At 44.6% G+C, this 15,629-nt stretch overlaps 1 protein-coding gene across 3 annotated transcripts in view; it reads left to right on the forward strand.

The window, feature by feature from the left end:
- The window catches only part of C8H1orf21 (chromosome 8 C1orf21 homolog), a 129,834-nt gene that overhangs the window by 72,669 nt on the left and 41,536 nt on the right, over window positions 1–15,629 (forward strand). For all 3 annotated transcript variants that reach the window (XM_069862335.1, XM_069862336.1, XM_069862337.1), the window contains one exon: window positions 4,377–4,471. In XM_069862335.1, coding sequence (XP_069718436.1) covers window positions 4,377–4,471 — 95 coding nt within the window. The remainder of the gene's footprint in view (window positions 1–4,376; window positions 4,472–15,629) is intronic.

Here is a 15,629-nt window from a genome sequence, read left to right on the forward strand (position 1 = left end):
GAGCTTCTGAGTAATATTATTGCTTCAAACTTAATATTTTTGAACCATTCCCTTCGGTCATCGGCTTTAGATTGTGTCAAATTTACATTGCTTCTTGAGATACAAGTAGAGATTTCTCATGCTACTATGTAATAGAGCTGTGACATTAATATTAATTTTGTAAGACGCTTTATATTACAAGACTAATTCTACTAACATCTACAGGAGCAGGTGTCTTCTACTGTGGCGTCCTGAGTTTTTTTAAGCAGTATTCTCAGAAGGAGAAGTTGGATTTCTCTGAAGTAAGACTTGCTGATTGGTGTGGTGCCTTCCACTTGTCCCGAAACCGTAATGAATACGTCCAGGCATCTGCACTTCTCCTGCAGCTGGTAGGGTGGTAGAGTAGCACCAGCTGTGCTGCTCTGCACAGATAATTAACTAGTCACTGGACTGATAGGGATGGAGAAAAAGCAGAGGCATTCAGTCCATTTTTTGTCTCAGTCTTTAATAATGTGGATAGACCTTGGGCTACCCTGAGTCAGATACTGGCCCTCATAGCATCTTTCTGGCCAAGTTGTCCAGCTGGTTCACAGTGTGCTGGGTCAAGAAGTGTCTGGATGGCAGAGCTCAAAGAGTTGTAGCGCATGGGGCTACATCTGGCTGGCGACTGGTCACCAGCAGTTGTTTCTCAGGGCTCGCTCAATACTAGGGCCAATGCTGTTCAATAAATTTATCAACAATCTGGATGCAAAAGCTGAATGTTTGCTGAACTGGGAGGTGCTGTTGAGTCTCTTGAGGGACAGGAGGCCCTGGAGAGGGTTCTAGATAGATTGGAGAATCAGGCAATCATCAATGGCATGAAATTTAAGAAGTCCAAATGCTGGATTCTGCACCTGAGTAATGCTGGGCACAAGTATAGATTGGGAGAAGAGTGGCTGGAGAGCAGCCCTGCAGAAGGGATCGGGGGGTACTGGAGGGCACCTCCTCCTTAGGAGCAACTGAGAGGCCAAACCCCATCCTGCAGGCATCAAACACAGCGTGACCAGTGTTCAAGAGAGATTTTCCTGCTGGATTCAGCGTTGGTATGGCCCCACCTGGAGTGCTGTGGGCAGTGCTGGACCCACCACTTAAGAAGGATGTGAAGGTCCTTGGAGGCATCCCAAGGAGGGTAGCCAAGTGGATCACAGGGCTGGAAGGCATGTCCTGTGAGGAGCTGCTAAGGACCTTGGGTTTGTCTAGTTTGGCGAGAAGGAGGTTGAGAGGTGACCTCGTTGCTGTCAACAGCTTTCTGAGGAGGAGACGTGAAGAGGGAGGTGCTGATCTCTTCTCTCTGGGATCCAGAGATAGGACACGTGGGAATGGTTCAAAGCTGCACCAGGGGAGGTTCAGGCTGGACATGATGAAACGTTTCTTTGCCAAGAGGACAGTCAAACCCTGGAAGAGACTTCCTGGAGAGGGGATCAATGCCCCAACTCTGTCAGTACTTGAGGCATTTGGGCAACACCCTTATACCATGCTTTAACTTTTGGTCAGCCCTGGGGTGGTCAGGCAGTTGGATTAGGTGATCATTGTGGGTCTCTTTCAACTCAACTATCTTAGTCAAGTCTTGTCATCTGGTAAAAGCAGCACAGATTTCGAAGTAGTAAGGGTGCAATGATTACAACAGGAGTAGTGTCACGATGGTGATGATGACTATTGGGAAACCAGTAAGCCCTCAGCTCAGATACCTGAGCTGTGACACCTGGAAGCACTTTTTAACAATTAAGAAATACAAAACTAAGTTTCCAACAAACACCTTCCTTCCTATCTTGCCTCTATGCTATCAAACTGCATCAAACTTTCCTAATATAAATCTGATTACACTGATTATCAAGTCATGGGCTCATCAGTCCCCTGCCCGACTTGCTACAAGGGATGATATCTTCCAAGGAAGCATCCCCTGCACACAGTCTGCGTAGGATGGTCTGCTGCCCAGGTGTGTTTGATTGCAATTAATCTCTCGGAACACACAGGAGACAGGTTTCAGAGGTTATTTTTGCCGCTAAATGTCAGGACTTCCATAGCTTGCTTATTTTTGATGAAGGTGAATTGCCCACGTCTCTCTTTTGTGGTTAATGGGGACTAAGCCGCGGCTTGGGCAAACTTCCTCTGTGCTATTTCTCTTTCTCATCTGTTTTCCTATTCAAATATGTGCATGCAGCCGTGGGAGTTTTATGCTTTTTCTGCATGTGGGTTTTATTGCTAATCACAACAGAGATCATTGAAGGAGGGAGAAAAATGTAAGTTAGGTATTGCAGTCAATCAAGAACTTCTAATTCCCAGGCTTTATTGTGTTCAGCCTTTTTGGTTTTATGAATTGTTACCTCCAGACTACTGAATTTCTGTTTAAAAAAGAAAAAAAATTCAGAGTTGTTGTTCACATTTAGCAATCTCATAATGTTGTCTTAAATTCTCCCATTTGTTTTTGAAACTCTGCATCTGGGGTTTTAAGTTCTATAGTAAAAAAAAAAAAATCATCTAGATTTGGACTAGACCAAATGCAAATCATGTCATATTTTTTAAAATGAGATTTTTTTTCAAAGTTAGGCTTATTTAACTAGAGTTTCTGAAAATGAGCTTCCTTCTAAATAATTCAGGGGTTTTGTAACGGTACACTAATCCAGAAAAATCCATTTGTGTTTTGGTTTTTTCCCTTAGCAAGGGAGATAAATTGCTTAAAAACAAAAAGAATGAGAAAGAAGTTCGTGCGTTTTCTTTTGATTTGCCCAGGTTTTGCCTTTTATTCCCAGTGTGCTGTGGCTCGTTTCATTTTCTATTACCATTTTCCACACAGGTGGGGTAAAGTTTCTCTTAACGCATTAGGTAGAGGAGAGTGGGTGCAAAACTCTGGGTGTTTTTCCCATGGATTTATATGCTGCAAAGATGACCAGAGCAAAAAAAGCAGTAATAGGAACTGAGAGAAGGCAGTGTGGGTGCTGCAAGCTCTGTGTTCCAGGGCTCAAAAGAAGAATCACCCATCTTGTCCAACCAAAAGACAAAGTCCCCGCGTTCAGGCTTTGAGTGAGGCTGTGCGCTCGCTATGGGGTAGCTCACTGGGTTATTCAGCCTGGAGAATAGAAGGCTCCAAGGAGACCTTACAGTGACCTTCTATTACCTGAAGGGGCTATGAGAAAGCTGGGGAGGGACTGTTTACAAAGGCTTGGAGTGATAGGATGAGGGGCACTGGGGATAAACTGGAGAGGGGCAGATTTAGACCAGACAGGAGGAGAAATTTCTTCACGATGAGAGTGGTGAGGCACTGGAACAGGCTTCCCAGAGAACTTGTGGCTGCCCCATCCCTGGAGGTGTTGGATGGGCCTTGGGCAGCCTGATCCAGTGGGAGGTGTCCCTGCCGATCTCAAGGGGGTTGGAACTGGATGGGCTTTAAGGTCCCTTCCAACCCAAACTATTCTATGATTTAATTTGTAATTTCAAGAGCTGAAACGACGAGCTGAAAATTATGAAGGGCAAGTCAGGAATCTTACCTTTCTTATTCCTTGCTCTCACATTGGGTTTCTGTCTGGGTAACATCCATGTACAGGAAAAATGGTCATGTGGGGAGTGAGAGGAAAATGCTCATAATGGCACTGTTTCTCCAGAAATCACCAGAGGACCATGTACCTCTTGCTTTAGCTCCATTAAAACAGTGCAGGAAAACCAAAATTCTTTAAAAAAGCAGTGGTTTTAGGTGTGGTATTTCCCCGCCCCCTTCTCCCCCAAACTTTTAACTTTGCTTTGCTTTTCAGAAGATGTATTTTCCGTGTGAGGGACACCTGTGAGCAGACTGCTCTGTAGGAAGTGCTGTACATCGCTTGTTCACCCACTGACACTAAAACCCAGGGAGGATGCAGGAGCCAAGAACTTGTTTGTATTACACATATTATACAGAGAACTAGGGATGTGGGGGGAAGTACCTCCCGAGCGTCCCCTGCTTGTGGTGCCGGGGCTGTGCTAGCCCGTAGAGAATCATACAATGTTTTGAGTTGGAAGGAACCTTAAAGATCATCTAATTCCACCCCCTGCCATGGAAAGGGACACCTCCTACTGGATCAGGTTGCTCAAGGCCCCATCCAACCTGGCCTTGAACACTTCCAAGGATGCGACACCACTTCCAAGGATGGGGCAGAGCTACCCAACAATGTCTGGAAATTCTTACTGGAGCTTCAGTCAGGACAAACTTCATTGGTTTCAGTCACATTTAAGTCTTGAAAACTATATACGTGTAACTTTTAGTTGCTTTGTTAACTAGGGTCATTTCTAGCCAGCTGTTTTGGTTTTAGTTTGTTTTTTTTCCCAGCTGCTGAACTACACTGGTTCAATTTTTTTTTTCTTTTTTTTGTTTTTTCCTCGGTGCTCAGATGAGTATAGGATCAAACCAGTGGAAGAGGTCAAATACATGAAAAATGGGGGAGAAGATGATCAGAAAATAGCAGCCAGGAACCAAGAAAACTTGGTAAGGATCGAACTTATCGCTTCTCTAATCAAATAACGTGGCTCTGCTTTTGTAATGAACTCTACACCATGCAGCACACACAAACTGCAGCTTCCATGCGGCAAGTGGATTTGCTTGAAAATGTTGTAACTCTTAGTGAAGTTCGCATAGAAAGTGCCAAATATGAATTTTTCCTGCTTGTCTTTCTGAATTAGCCTCTACTTGATCTTGGAGTGGAAGCTTCCAAGGTTATACTCGTTCTCCTCCTTTGCAGTTCCAAATATTGAAAATTGAAATGTATGTGCCTATATTGCAAATGAGTTGGTAGTACAGCAGCAATGCACTGACGTTAAGAAAATGACCTACCGGAGGTACTATTTGCTCTGTGCTTCTCTATTTTCTATATTTTAAAATATACAGGGAAGGCAGTTTCGATACAAAAAGCAATGTATTCATAACACAGCAGTCACAAGAATCATAGAATCATATAATGGCTTGGGTTGGAAGGGGCCTTGAAGCCCATCTAGTTCCAACCTCCCTGCCGTGGGCAGGGACACCTCCCACTGGATCAGGGTGCTCCAAGGCCCATCCAACCTGGCCTTAAACTCCTCCAGGGATGGGGCAGCCACAGCTTCCCTGGGCAACCAGGGGCAGGGCCTTCCCACCCTCACAGGAAAACATTTCTGCCTAAGATCTCATCTCAGTCTCCGCTCCTTCAGCTTAAAATAATTCCCTCGGATCATCTCTGTGGCCTCGTCTGGACTCACTCCAACAGCTCCATGTCCTTCCTCTGCTGAGGACTCTAGAGCTGAACTGAATATAATTAGCTCTGTTCTTCCTGATTTTATATATTTCAAAATTCACAGGGAGGGCTGTTCAGGATAGAAAAACCAATATATTCATAACACAGCAGTTACAAGAATCATTTTCTATGTGTTTCTTTCCTTTTCTTTGATTTGAACACCTTCCTAGCTTGTAGTTCCACTTACAGGAAGGAAGTCACAAGTAAACTCCCAGTCCTACTTGAAATAACTAGGATACTGTTGAATTGGCGTAAAAATCACAGATGAGTCACTTCTGGCATTTCTGAGAAGCTGTTTCTTCTCTTATGAAGCTGAAGGAACATAGATTTTGTAATTGCCTGAGTGGGGCTTTGCCCAGTTTAACTTTTTGAAGACATCTCGCAATTATAATTGTTGAGTGCGATATTTCATATATGGCTCCACTCATTCACTGCAGCTTTTTGTCACGGGGACTAGGTTTTTTTCCACTCCATCAGTGGGACCAAAGAAGGAGCATCAGCAGCAGATTTCAGTGGAGCCATAACCGTTATCACCAGCACAGGATTTGTCATTTGCCGTTGTTGGGCAGCTGTGCAAAAATCCATTGTTAGGGATTTTTCTGTTCCTGAAGATGTAAGTGAGGTCTGGGCAACCAGGATACTTTATGTTCCCTCTTCTAGAGACATGCACTCGTGTCACACAACTACATGTGTTTTCTTATAGTAAATAGTGCAGTTTATTTCTCTGTGGGCTGTCCTAACCTTTTTGTTCAAGCGATAGTTGAGCAGCGCACAACACGATTTCTGTTCTGGTCTCCAGATTAGGTGTTTGCTGCCTGCGGTTTTGCGTTGCTGATGCTCCAGTGGCTTCAGCTTGCAGCAGGGTTTTGGCTTTTTAGTGCTTCAGAAGCATTGCTGAGAATATCACCTTTTCCAACAGCATCCGTGGTGCATTCAGCTGTGGAAGCACCTTTGTTTTGAACTGGAAGAAGTGTGACTGCAAGAATTATTTTGCTCATTTTAACTGTTTCCAAAGGCTTGTAGTGATAGGACCAGAGGCAATGGGTATAAACCTGAGAGGGGCAGATTTAGACTAGACAGAAGGAGGAATTTCTTCACGATGAGGGTGGTGAGGCCCTGGCCCAGGTTGCCCAGGGAAGCTGTCGCTGCCCCATCCCTGGAGATGTTCAAGGCCAGGTTGGATGGGGCTTGGGCAGCCTGATCCAGTGGGAGGTGTCCCTGCCCATGGCAGGGGTGGGACTGGATGATCTTTAAAGTCCCTTCCAACCCAAATAATTCTATGATTCTATGATTTTAGAGACCCCAGTGCTTCGTTGGTAAACAGAGAAAAAGAGAAAATGAGCAGAATCCTCATTTTTTTTGCTAAAAAAAATGGAAGAAGTCTAGGAGGTTAATTTCTAAACTAGCTTTCAGCTGTAGTTGGAGTATTTGCAGAAGGTAACATGCCACTTGAGTGACAAGAAGGAAGAGAGAGTTCAGGAAGGCTTAGGTCTGCTGAGGTGACACGGTCAGTGAAGTTGTAGTCAAAACTAGATAGAGATATTTTGCATTGTCATTAGTGCCCGCTTTCTTGTGGCACCCGATTAAATTTAGGAAGAGATGTTTCTACAGCACAGCACTTACTCTTTTGTTATCGCTGGGTCACATTTGATGGGAGCAGAGGGTTTGTTGGAAAGAATAACTTAATGTGGAGTTGGAGGGCTGGTGGAGCTCTGTTCTCTGTCGTATAGATCGGGAATAAAAAAAGACAATAATGCAAGCAAGTCTTCGATCAGACAGGATGTCTGTACTTTAAAACAAAAACTGTCTTGCACACCAAAAAGGCTTTATTCTCCTTTTCCTCATCTTCCTATAAGGAGATTACATTGTCTGTAATGTATGCAGCTTTTTAATCCTGCGAATTGTCAAGGCCTCATCACTCCTGGGTTTTTTAAGGGAGTTTCACTGTTCGAGTTCTCCTTAGTAAACATGTTTTAGTTCACTGCTTAGAAGACGAGTTAATCTACCCATCACTCAGGCTTTGGTTTTCTTAACGTGTGAAAAGTTGGCAAGCGCTTACATAATCCTGTCTTCTCCACAGCCATTTCCAGGCAACAGAAATCTCAGGAACAAGAAAAGGCGGTGGGAGAATCAACCAGCCCTTTTCCCTCCTCTCTTGTTTGTTAATCCCATGTTTAGTTATTGTCACAGGGCTGCTAGTTCACATCTCCTTCAGAAACGCGGCCTGGATGAGATGTGTAACCAGAATGTTATTAGAGTTGGTTCCCTGGGACCTGCTCCGGTGTGGGATATCTTATCTTCTGATACTTGTGCTTGAATTAAGCTATTCGGATACCATGGAATTTTTTAGTCCTGTTATCATCACTGTTACTTTTTTAAGGTATTTTGAAGTCTGTGCTCAAGTGAAAAGAAAACCACTTCCCTTATTACTTAGGCTCTTTGATGTGCTGCCATCTCTGCCTTTGGTGCTGCAATATCTCTGAGACAGGGGATAAAAAAAAAGGTCATGTAAGCAGATAAAGTGAATGAGAGGACATGGCAAACACTAGGCAAATTGTCATTTTGTACTGGGGTCCTGTGGTCAGAGTTCCAGGCTTTTATTTTGTTTAAAGAGAGAGATTGAGATGGATCAGTACAAGTGTGGGTATCCCTGAGAGAGACAAGGCTGTGTCAGGGAACCACCGTCTTCTCAGCTTCAGCCTGAGGCTTAAGCAGGGCTCAGAACTTGAGCAAGGTTGACGTTGTACAGCAGAAATACTCTAAGATCTATTGACAACAGGGATGACTGTGCCAGGGCTGTATGCCAGGTGAAACAGGAGATGCTCCATGTGAAGACATTATTCTGAATTTCAGAAAATTCAAGGCCTTCTTGAATTAAAATGTAGGCTCCTGGTGGGGGTCAGGGGAGAGAAAATAAGAAAAAATAGAAAAGTCAAGCTTGTTTCAGACTCTGTTGCAGTCAGCTGTTGTTTTCCTCCTGTTCCCTTGTATCCATCAGCCTGATTCACTTCTTTACCCAGGCTCTTTCTCCAGTTCTCCACTTGCGGCTGGGATCTCTCTGGTCCTGATTTCATTCTGGGTACCTTGACTCCCAGCATCTTCCTGAGCATCCTCCTTGGGCATCTCCAGCCTCAAAGCGAAGCCAGACATGTTGTCTTTGGTGGAGAAAATCTGACAGTCGCACATCCTTGCGGCCTGCAGTCAGGAGTGGGGTGTGGCAGGATTTAGGTGCTGGAGATCTAGGGTTATACTGCATTGCTGGCACTCTGGACTGCGCATTTCAACAGCTGCTCAGCTAAAACTGGGCTGTTTGGAGTCAGATCTGTAAAGATCTGTAGATAGATGAAAAAACAAACTCATTTCTCCTGGTTTTCAAACTATATAAGTTTTAATCACAGGTGTTGGACTATATATATATATAAAAACATGGAAACAGTGCTAATTGTTTAAAGATCATGCACACAAGCTCATGAGCGTGGTGTTATTCCTAGAGCTCAAGAAGTTGCTGTGGTGGTTATTGGTGCGCGCAGAAGCAGGAGGGCTGGCTGCGATAGTTTCTGGGGGTGCTGGGAAGACAGGCAGTTTGGCTTTGCTCATGGTCTCCAGCAGGGTTGTGAGTTCAGGCACAGCTGAGACGATGCTTTCTCCACACACAGCGTGATGCCAGCACGCCAAGCAAGGTGATGAACCCCCAAGTGTTAAAACTAAACCTCACTTCCCTGGGGATCCCCAGTGGCTCCCAAACCCCCACTGGGGCAGGGGAGAGCCCTCCTGCGTATTTGAAGGGGTCTATGGGTTGTTCAAGGGTTTTATGATAAAGGTTCTCCAAAACAGAGTTTTACCAACTTTGAGTTGACCACTCAGCAGGTCTGGATGGGAATTTTTTGATCCTAAATACTAGCAAAGGAGAAGAGGAGGCTGAGGGGAGACCGCATTGCTCTCTACAACTGCCTGAAAGGAGGTTGTGGAGAGGAGGGTGCTGGCCTTTTCTCCCAAGTGACAGGGGACAGGACAAGAGGGAATGACCTCAAGCTCCGCCAGGGGAGGTTTAGGCTGAACATTAGGAAAAAATTTTTCACAGAAAAGGTTATTGGGCACTGGAACAGGCTGCCCAGGGAGGCGGTTGAGTCACCGTCCCTGGAGGTGTTTAAGGGACGGGTGGACGAGGTGCTAAGGGGCATGGTTTAGTGTTTGATAGGAATGGTTGGACTCGATGATCCGGTGGGTCTCTTCCAACCTGGTTATTCTATGATTCTATGAAAAGCTAACCATGGCTATTCATATTCATATGTTACTTTTACTTTTGAAAGCTAACATGCTAAAAATCAGGAATTATTAATACTCTAAAAGGTTAAATCTATTCTAAAATATACCAGCTACGAGCAGGTATGACCAGAATAAATAACTCATTTTACCCTTTCTAAAGACCTGTTAGTTTTTTGTTTGGAGAGGATTCACTGTTTAGCTCTACACCCTCATGCTAAATATACAATCGTAACAGCCTATTTAACATTTATAACAGGATGGATTTAATTGTCCTCATTTCCATACTCTTGCAGCACTAATGGCTTTCCATTGTAAAATTTTATTACCAGGAAAGGTAAAATAAGGAGGTGTAGAGTATTCATGCAGCTTAGCCTTGCCTGGGCAGACTTGATGAGCTGGATCAATTGTCCTCTGAGATGGTCTGTAATGCTACAGATAACTCTGAAAATCCCAAACACCTCAAGCTACCTGGTTTTTGTGTTAGGTGGTTAACTCCATATTTATTGCAGTTCAGTTTTTGGATGAGTTTGTAACTTTTACTAATAGAAATCATTTTTCTGCTCTGCTTTGGCACAAAAGGATACTTAATAGGATTTTTATGCTTTGTTATCCAAACCTTCAAAACAATTGGGGATAATCCTCCGTGTTATCCTGAAGCTCCGTAGTGGAATTGCATGTTAGAGCTTGAGATGAATTCCTGCTGGAGTTGGAAGAAAATTGCCTCTCTGTGTTGTTCTTGCTATTTCTCACTCCGCCTTTAATAACGTGAACATTTTGCCTTTCTTTTCCCCCAGTAAGGATAAATTTCCACTCCACTTACCTGCAAATGTAGTTTTTGTCAGCTGTGAGCGTTGTTTTTTCCTCACTATGTCTCAAGCCTTTCAGCCCAGCCACTGTTCTCCATTTATCACTCAGCTCTGTAATACTCGGTATTGTAAAATCTCAGTAACCGTAGCTCTGTATTTAACACTAGATATTATTTTCCGCAGTGATATATTAAAAGTAGGCAGTAGTAGCTGATAGATAAAGTGTATGAAATTGAAAACCTAGCAGAAAATGTGGAATGAAACCAATAACAACAATCTAAAATGTAATACAAGGAAGTGCAGATAGCGTGTATAATAGATATATTTAAATAGGTATGTAAATTTTTATGTACATATTTAAATATGCATTATAGAGACATCAATCACAAACATTTTGTGATGTGTAATGCAAATATTGGCATATGTCTGAATTCCAGACCGATTTAGGAAAATAGCTGTTCCAATTCTTTTGCCAAGCTGCCCAATCTAGGCACTAAAATCATAAGAAGAAATCAGCCAGCTAAAAGAAATCTGTTGGCACCGTGCTCTGGGGTTAAATTTATTGGGTATATCTGTGGTGTTTTCCTTTCTATGTATCTACAAAGATGATCAGAGGGCTGGATTGCCTCCTATACGAGGACAGGCTGTGAGAGTTGGGGTTGTTCAGCCTGGAGAGGAGAAGGCTCCAGGGAGACCTTAGAGCGACCTTCCAGTGCCTGAAGGGGCTACAAGAAAGCTGGAGTGGGACTGTTCACAGAGGCTTGGAGTGATAGGACAAGGGGCAATGGGTATAAACTGGAGAGGGGCAGATTTAGACTAGACCTAAGGAGGAATTTCTTCACGATGAGAGTGGTGAGGCCCCGGCCCAGGTTGCCCAGGGAAGCTGTGGCTGCCCCATCCCTGGAGGTGTCCAAGGCCAGGCTGGATGAGCCTGGGGCAGCCTGATCCAGTGGGAGGTGTCCCTGCCCATGGCAGAGGGTTGGAACTGGATGGGCTTTAATGTCCCTTCCAACCCAAACTATTCTATGAGTCTATGCAAAATACCACAAGTGCTATTTTAAGCATGGGAATAGAATTAATATGATGGTTGAAAGCATTTAGAGGCCCTGCTTACTAGGGCTAGGTAAACTTTGACTGGCTGTGTTTCACATGTGTAACTCAGCAATGTTGTGGTACATTGGTGAAGAACTTTGTGAAAATGAAAAGTCAGTGTTGTATTAATGTATACTACAGTGCTAAAATTTCAGGCTGTAGTTTCCTAATGATTTATTTTAAACAATTTTGCAACGATGGCATGTTTCAAACCACACAATTCCAGGATAGAACTTGCTTGTGCTCTGCTCATTAAGGAAAAGAAACCAGAAATGCCCCCTACCAGCAGCCCTCAAGCTGTTAAGAAGAAGTTTTCCTGCATGTTGTCTGCCCTGGAGAGTTTTGTTGTGTTAAGGTCTCCTTGTTTGCTTTTGTGCTGTAGGCACCAAGAGACCTTGTCCCACCACTGGCACTATGTCAGCTCCAGGTGCCACTGTTGGGACAGTTGCATCAAATTGGTACATTACCCACTGTCAAAGATGGATATCTGGGTGTTTTCTGTATATTTATAGGAGATGCTGTAACTTCTCTGCCTCTTGCTGCCCTATTTGCCCTTTTCCTATTTTCAGATATAAAGCCTCAGCTCAACAAAACACCTGAAGACATTTTTGGCTCTTGTACTGGAATGCAGGCAGGGAGAAAAGCATAAAAACCTACTGCAAAATCCAGCTTGGGTCATTCTGGGAGAGGAAAAAAAGTCAAGACTCCCTTTGTCTTTGGTTCCTGGGGCATGAGAATAGTAAAAGGACCAAGTGAGCATTGTCAGATGTGCACGGAGGCTTGAGAATGTGCAGGGGTTCCTGTACCGCTCATCTGTTGCATCTCCTCTAATTCTGGGAGCTGGCAAGGAGAGCAGAGAGTCTGAGAGCTGCTCCCCCACAGCTTTTCCCACAAGGAGAGGCATCCACATTGCCTGGATGCTGCATCAGCCAAACCCTGGATCCCACAGGCTCCATGTGGAGATGCTCCCCATCTTGGCTGCTTCTCTCTCCAGAGCAAGGAATAAACCACAGAGCAAAAATGCAGCAACAGGAGAAGTAATTAAATGAAAGGTAGGGATTAATATTTAAAAGTAACTACATGAAGGAGCGAGGAGTGTGTTATCAAACTCGTTTCTGCCAGAGGTGGCAGATTCATGGCAGGTTCAAGACCTGGGGGTGTTGGTTGACAGCGACTGAACATGAGCCAGCAATGAGCCAGGTGGCCAAGAAGGCCAATGGCATCTTGGCTTGTATCAGAAACTGTGTGACCAGCAGGTTCAGGGAGGATCTTCTCCCTCTGTACTCGGCACTGGTGAGACCGCTCCTCGAATCCTGTGTTCAGTTCTGGGCCCCTCACCACAAGAAGGATGTTGAGGCTCTGGAGCGAGTCCAGAGAAGAGCAACGAAGCTGGTGAAGGGGCTGCAGAACAGGCCTTATGAGGAGTGGCTGAGAGAGCTGGGGGTGTTTAGCCTGGAGAAGAGGAGGCTGAGGGGAGACCTCATTGCTCTCTACAACTACCTGAAAGGAGGTTGTGGAGAGGAGGGTGCTGGCCTCTTCTCCCAGGTGACAGGGGACAGGATGAGAGGGAATGGCCTCAAGCTCCGCCAGGGGAGGTTTAGGCTGGACATTAGGAAAAAATTTTTCACAGAAAGGGTCATTGGGCACTGGAACAGGCTGCCCAGGGATGGGGCTTGAGTCCCCTTCCGTGGAGGTGTTTAAGGGACGGGTGGACGAGGTGCTGAGGGACATGGTTTAGTGTTTGATAGGAATGGTTGGACTTGATGATCCGGTGGGTCTCTTCCAACCTGATGATTCTATGATTTAAGGCAGCAGCATCCCGTGGGCAGGCTGGAGGCTCACCAGCCTCCCTTCCCAGCAGCTGCAAATGCTCTAACCTCCAGGCAGAGCTGGGACAGACAAGGAAAAGTGAATGGTGCGCCCTATTTGTGAAAAGGAATTCTGCTTTTTACTTTAATAAGACTATAGCTAAGAAATTCCCCTGGGAATACGTAGTTGTTTATTGGATGTACTTTCCTCCAGTCTTCATCAGTAGGGTCTGGATCAGTGCATTTTATGCTGTGTGTACTCCCAGATTCCCTTTCTCAGGGAAATTAAAATTATAAAAGCATCCTTTGGATATTTTTTTTCCGAGTCTGAGATCCTAAATGAGTACCGCTATCAGTACTAAGTAATTACAGCATTTCAATTTGCTTAAGCCAGCCTCTTCAATGTTTTGGGAAGAAATGCATTTGAAGCTGAAATCGAAGTCCATGGAAAGGAGATTGTTACTAGAGCCAGTTATTTTAAACACCATGCAATTAGCTTATTTCCATATTGCCCATTTCATTTCAAATTGGCCATGATATACTTCAAAGCATGATTTCTCATAATGAATTTATGACAGTTTTAGCTCATTCCACTTACAGGTCATTGCATATTATGTAGACATCAAAGTAAATGATTGCCCTGAGTATTAATATTCTTTCTCTTCTGGATTCCATTAGAAATTGTTTTGGTGGAAGAAGTATTAGTTTTTTCTCTAGTATTTAATTTTTGAAAATTTATAAAATGAGTGCATATTATTAATAATAACGTATAATAATAATAGTAATAGTGCCCAGAGAATTGGTGGCTGCTTATCCTTGGAGGTGTTTGAGGCCAGGTTGGATGGCGCTTTGAGCAACCTGGGCCAGTGGGAGATGTCCCTGACCGTGGCAGGGATGGGACTGGGTGGGCTTTGAGGTCCTTTCCAACCCAAACCTTTCCATGATTCTGTGATTCTCCAGACCACATCACACAGGGGTCCATAACTGTCCAAAGCCCCGACGAGGTGCTGGTATGGTGAGCTCTGGCCATGGCAGGCGGAGGGGCGTGGTGACATCTCTCTGGTGCTCTGAGTGGACTGGCCCATCAGCAGCCATGACCTTGTGGACATTTCTCAAACCCTCTCATTGCCATCATCCTCGTGCTTGAGGTTATCGGCACCATGGGCATTGTGTGTATGTTTGGGACATGTAACTCTTCATGCTGCTCTCCAGGAGGAGGTATAGAAACATATACTAATTGCTGTAAGGGTTTATTTGCTCTAACTTGTTGATAGTGTGGCTGTTTTTTTCAGTAGAAAAGGTATGTGGGGGTTTATGAACTTTGCTAACTAATGCCTTTAACAACAAGTAAAAAGAGGTGAACTTGAAGTCTGCTGTATGTAAAATATCTCCAGCACTCATTTCTTAGGATTTAATGCTCTGCAGTGGCCTGGATCCTGGGACCGACTTTTCTCCTTTTTTTCTTCTTTTACCTTTATCCTGCGTTTCTTTGACCAATGCCTGTGCTTTGATCCTTTGGCCTGTTTAGAGAGAAATGCATCTTTAAAGTGGATTCTAGCAGCTGGGAGCTTAGGCTGCTCAGACTGAATTACAATGGCTTCATATAGTTTCAGATGTCAAATTTAAAGGTGAGGACTGACCGTTACGAAAGGATGGGAATTGTTCATGTTTTTAGGGAAGAAATTGCTTCTGCTGCCTTCTGAGGTTGGTGGCAGCTGGTTTGATCTCAAACACAGCGGAAGAGATGACACTTGACAGCTCTCTAGTGTAAAGTAGACCTCAGCATCCATGCTGGGTGTCTCTCTCGGGTGGAATTTAATGCCACTTCTTGAGTGACAGGCAAGAACGGTGGCATCTTCTGTGGCCAGCGGAGCTGCCAGGGTGAGTACAATCCAAAGCCTCAAAGAGGAATCTGCATTAATAGTGGCTGAAAGCAAGTGGACCATGCTAGGAAGAGGTCGGAGGGGTAAAGGAGGAAGGGCAAGATATGAAGGCTGGGCAGAAAGAGGGAAAGGAGCAGGAACACTACAGGGAGAGATGAGAAGTGATTCAGAGGGCTCTCTGCAACCTTGAACTTTTCAGCTTGCCCTGCTGAGGAGAGGCTTCCTTCCTGTAAGCAGTGGGGCAGCCAGTGGGCTACCTTAGGGAGACCCACACCTCTATACTGATGCGCAGGAGTCAGCCAGGTTTTGTTTAGCAAAGAATCATAAAATCGCCAGGTTGGAAGAGACCCACCAGATCATTGAGTCCAACCATTCCTATCAAACACTATGTCCCTCAGCTCCTCATCCACCCGTCCCTTAAACACCTCCAGGGAAGGTGAATCAACCCCCTCCCTGGGCGGCCTCTGCCAGTGCCCAATGACCCTTTCCATGAAAAAATTTTTCATAATGTTCAGCCTAAAC

The sequence above is a fragment of the Phaenicophaeus curvirostris genome, chromosome 8 (genome assembly GCF_032191515.1).
Source record: "Phaenicophaeus curvirostris isolate KB17595 chromosome 8, BPBGC_Pcur_1.0, whole genome shotgun sequence".
Taxonomy (NCBI): Eukaryota; Metazoa; Chordata; class Aves; order Cuculiformes; family Cuculidae; genus Phaenicophaeus; species Phaenicophaeus curvirostris.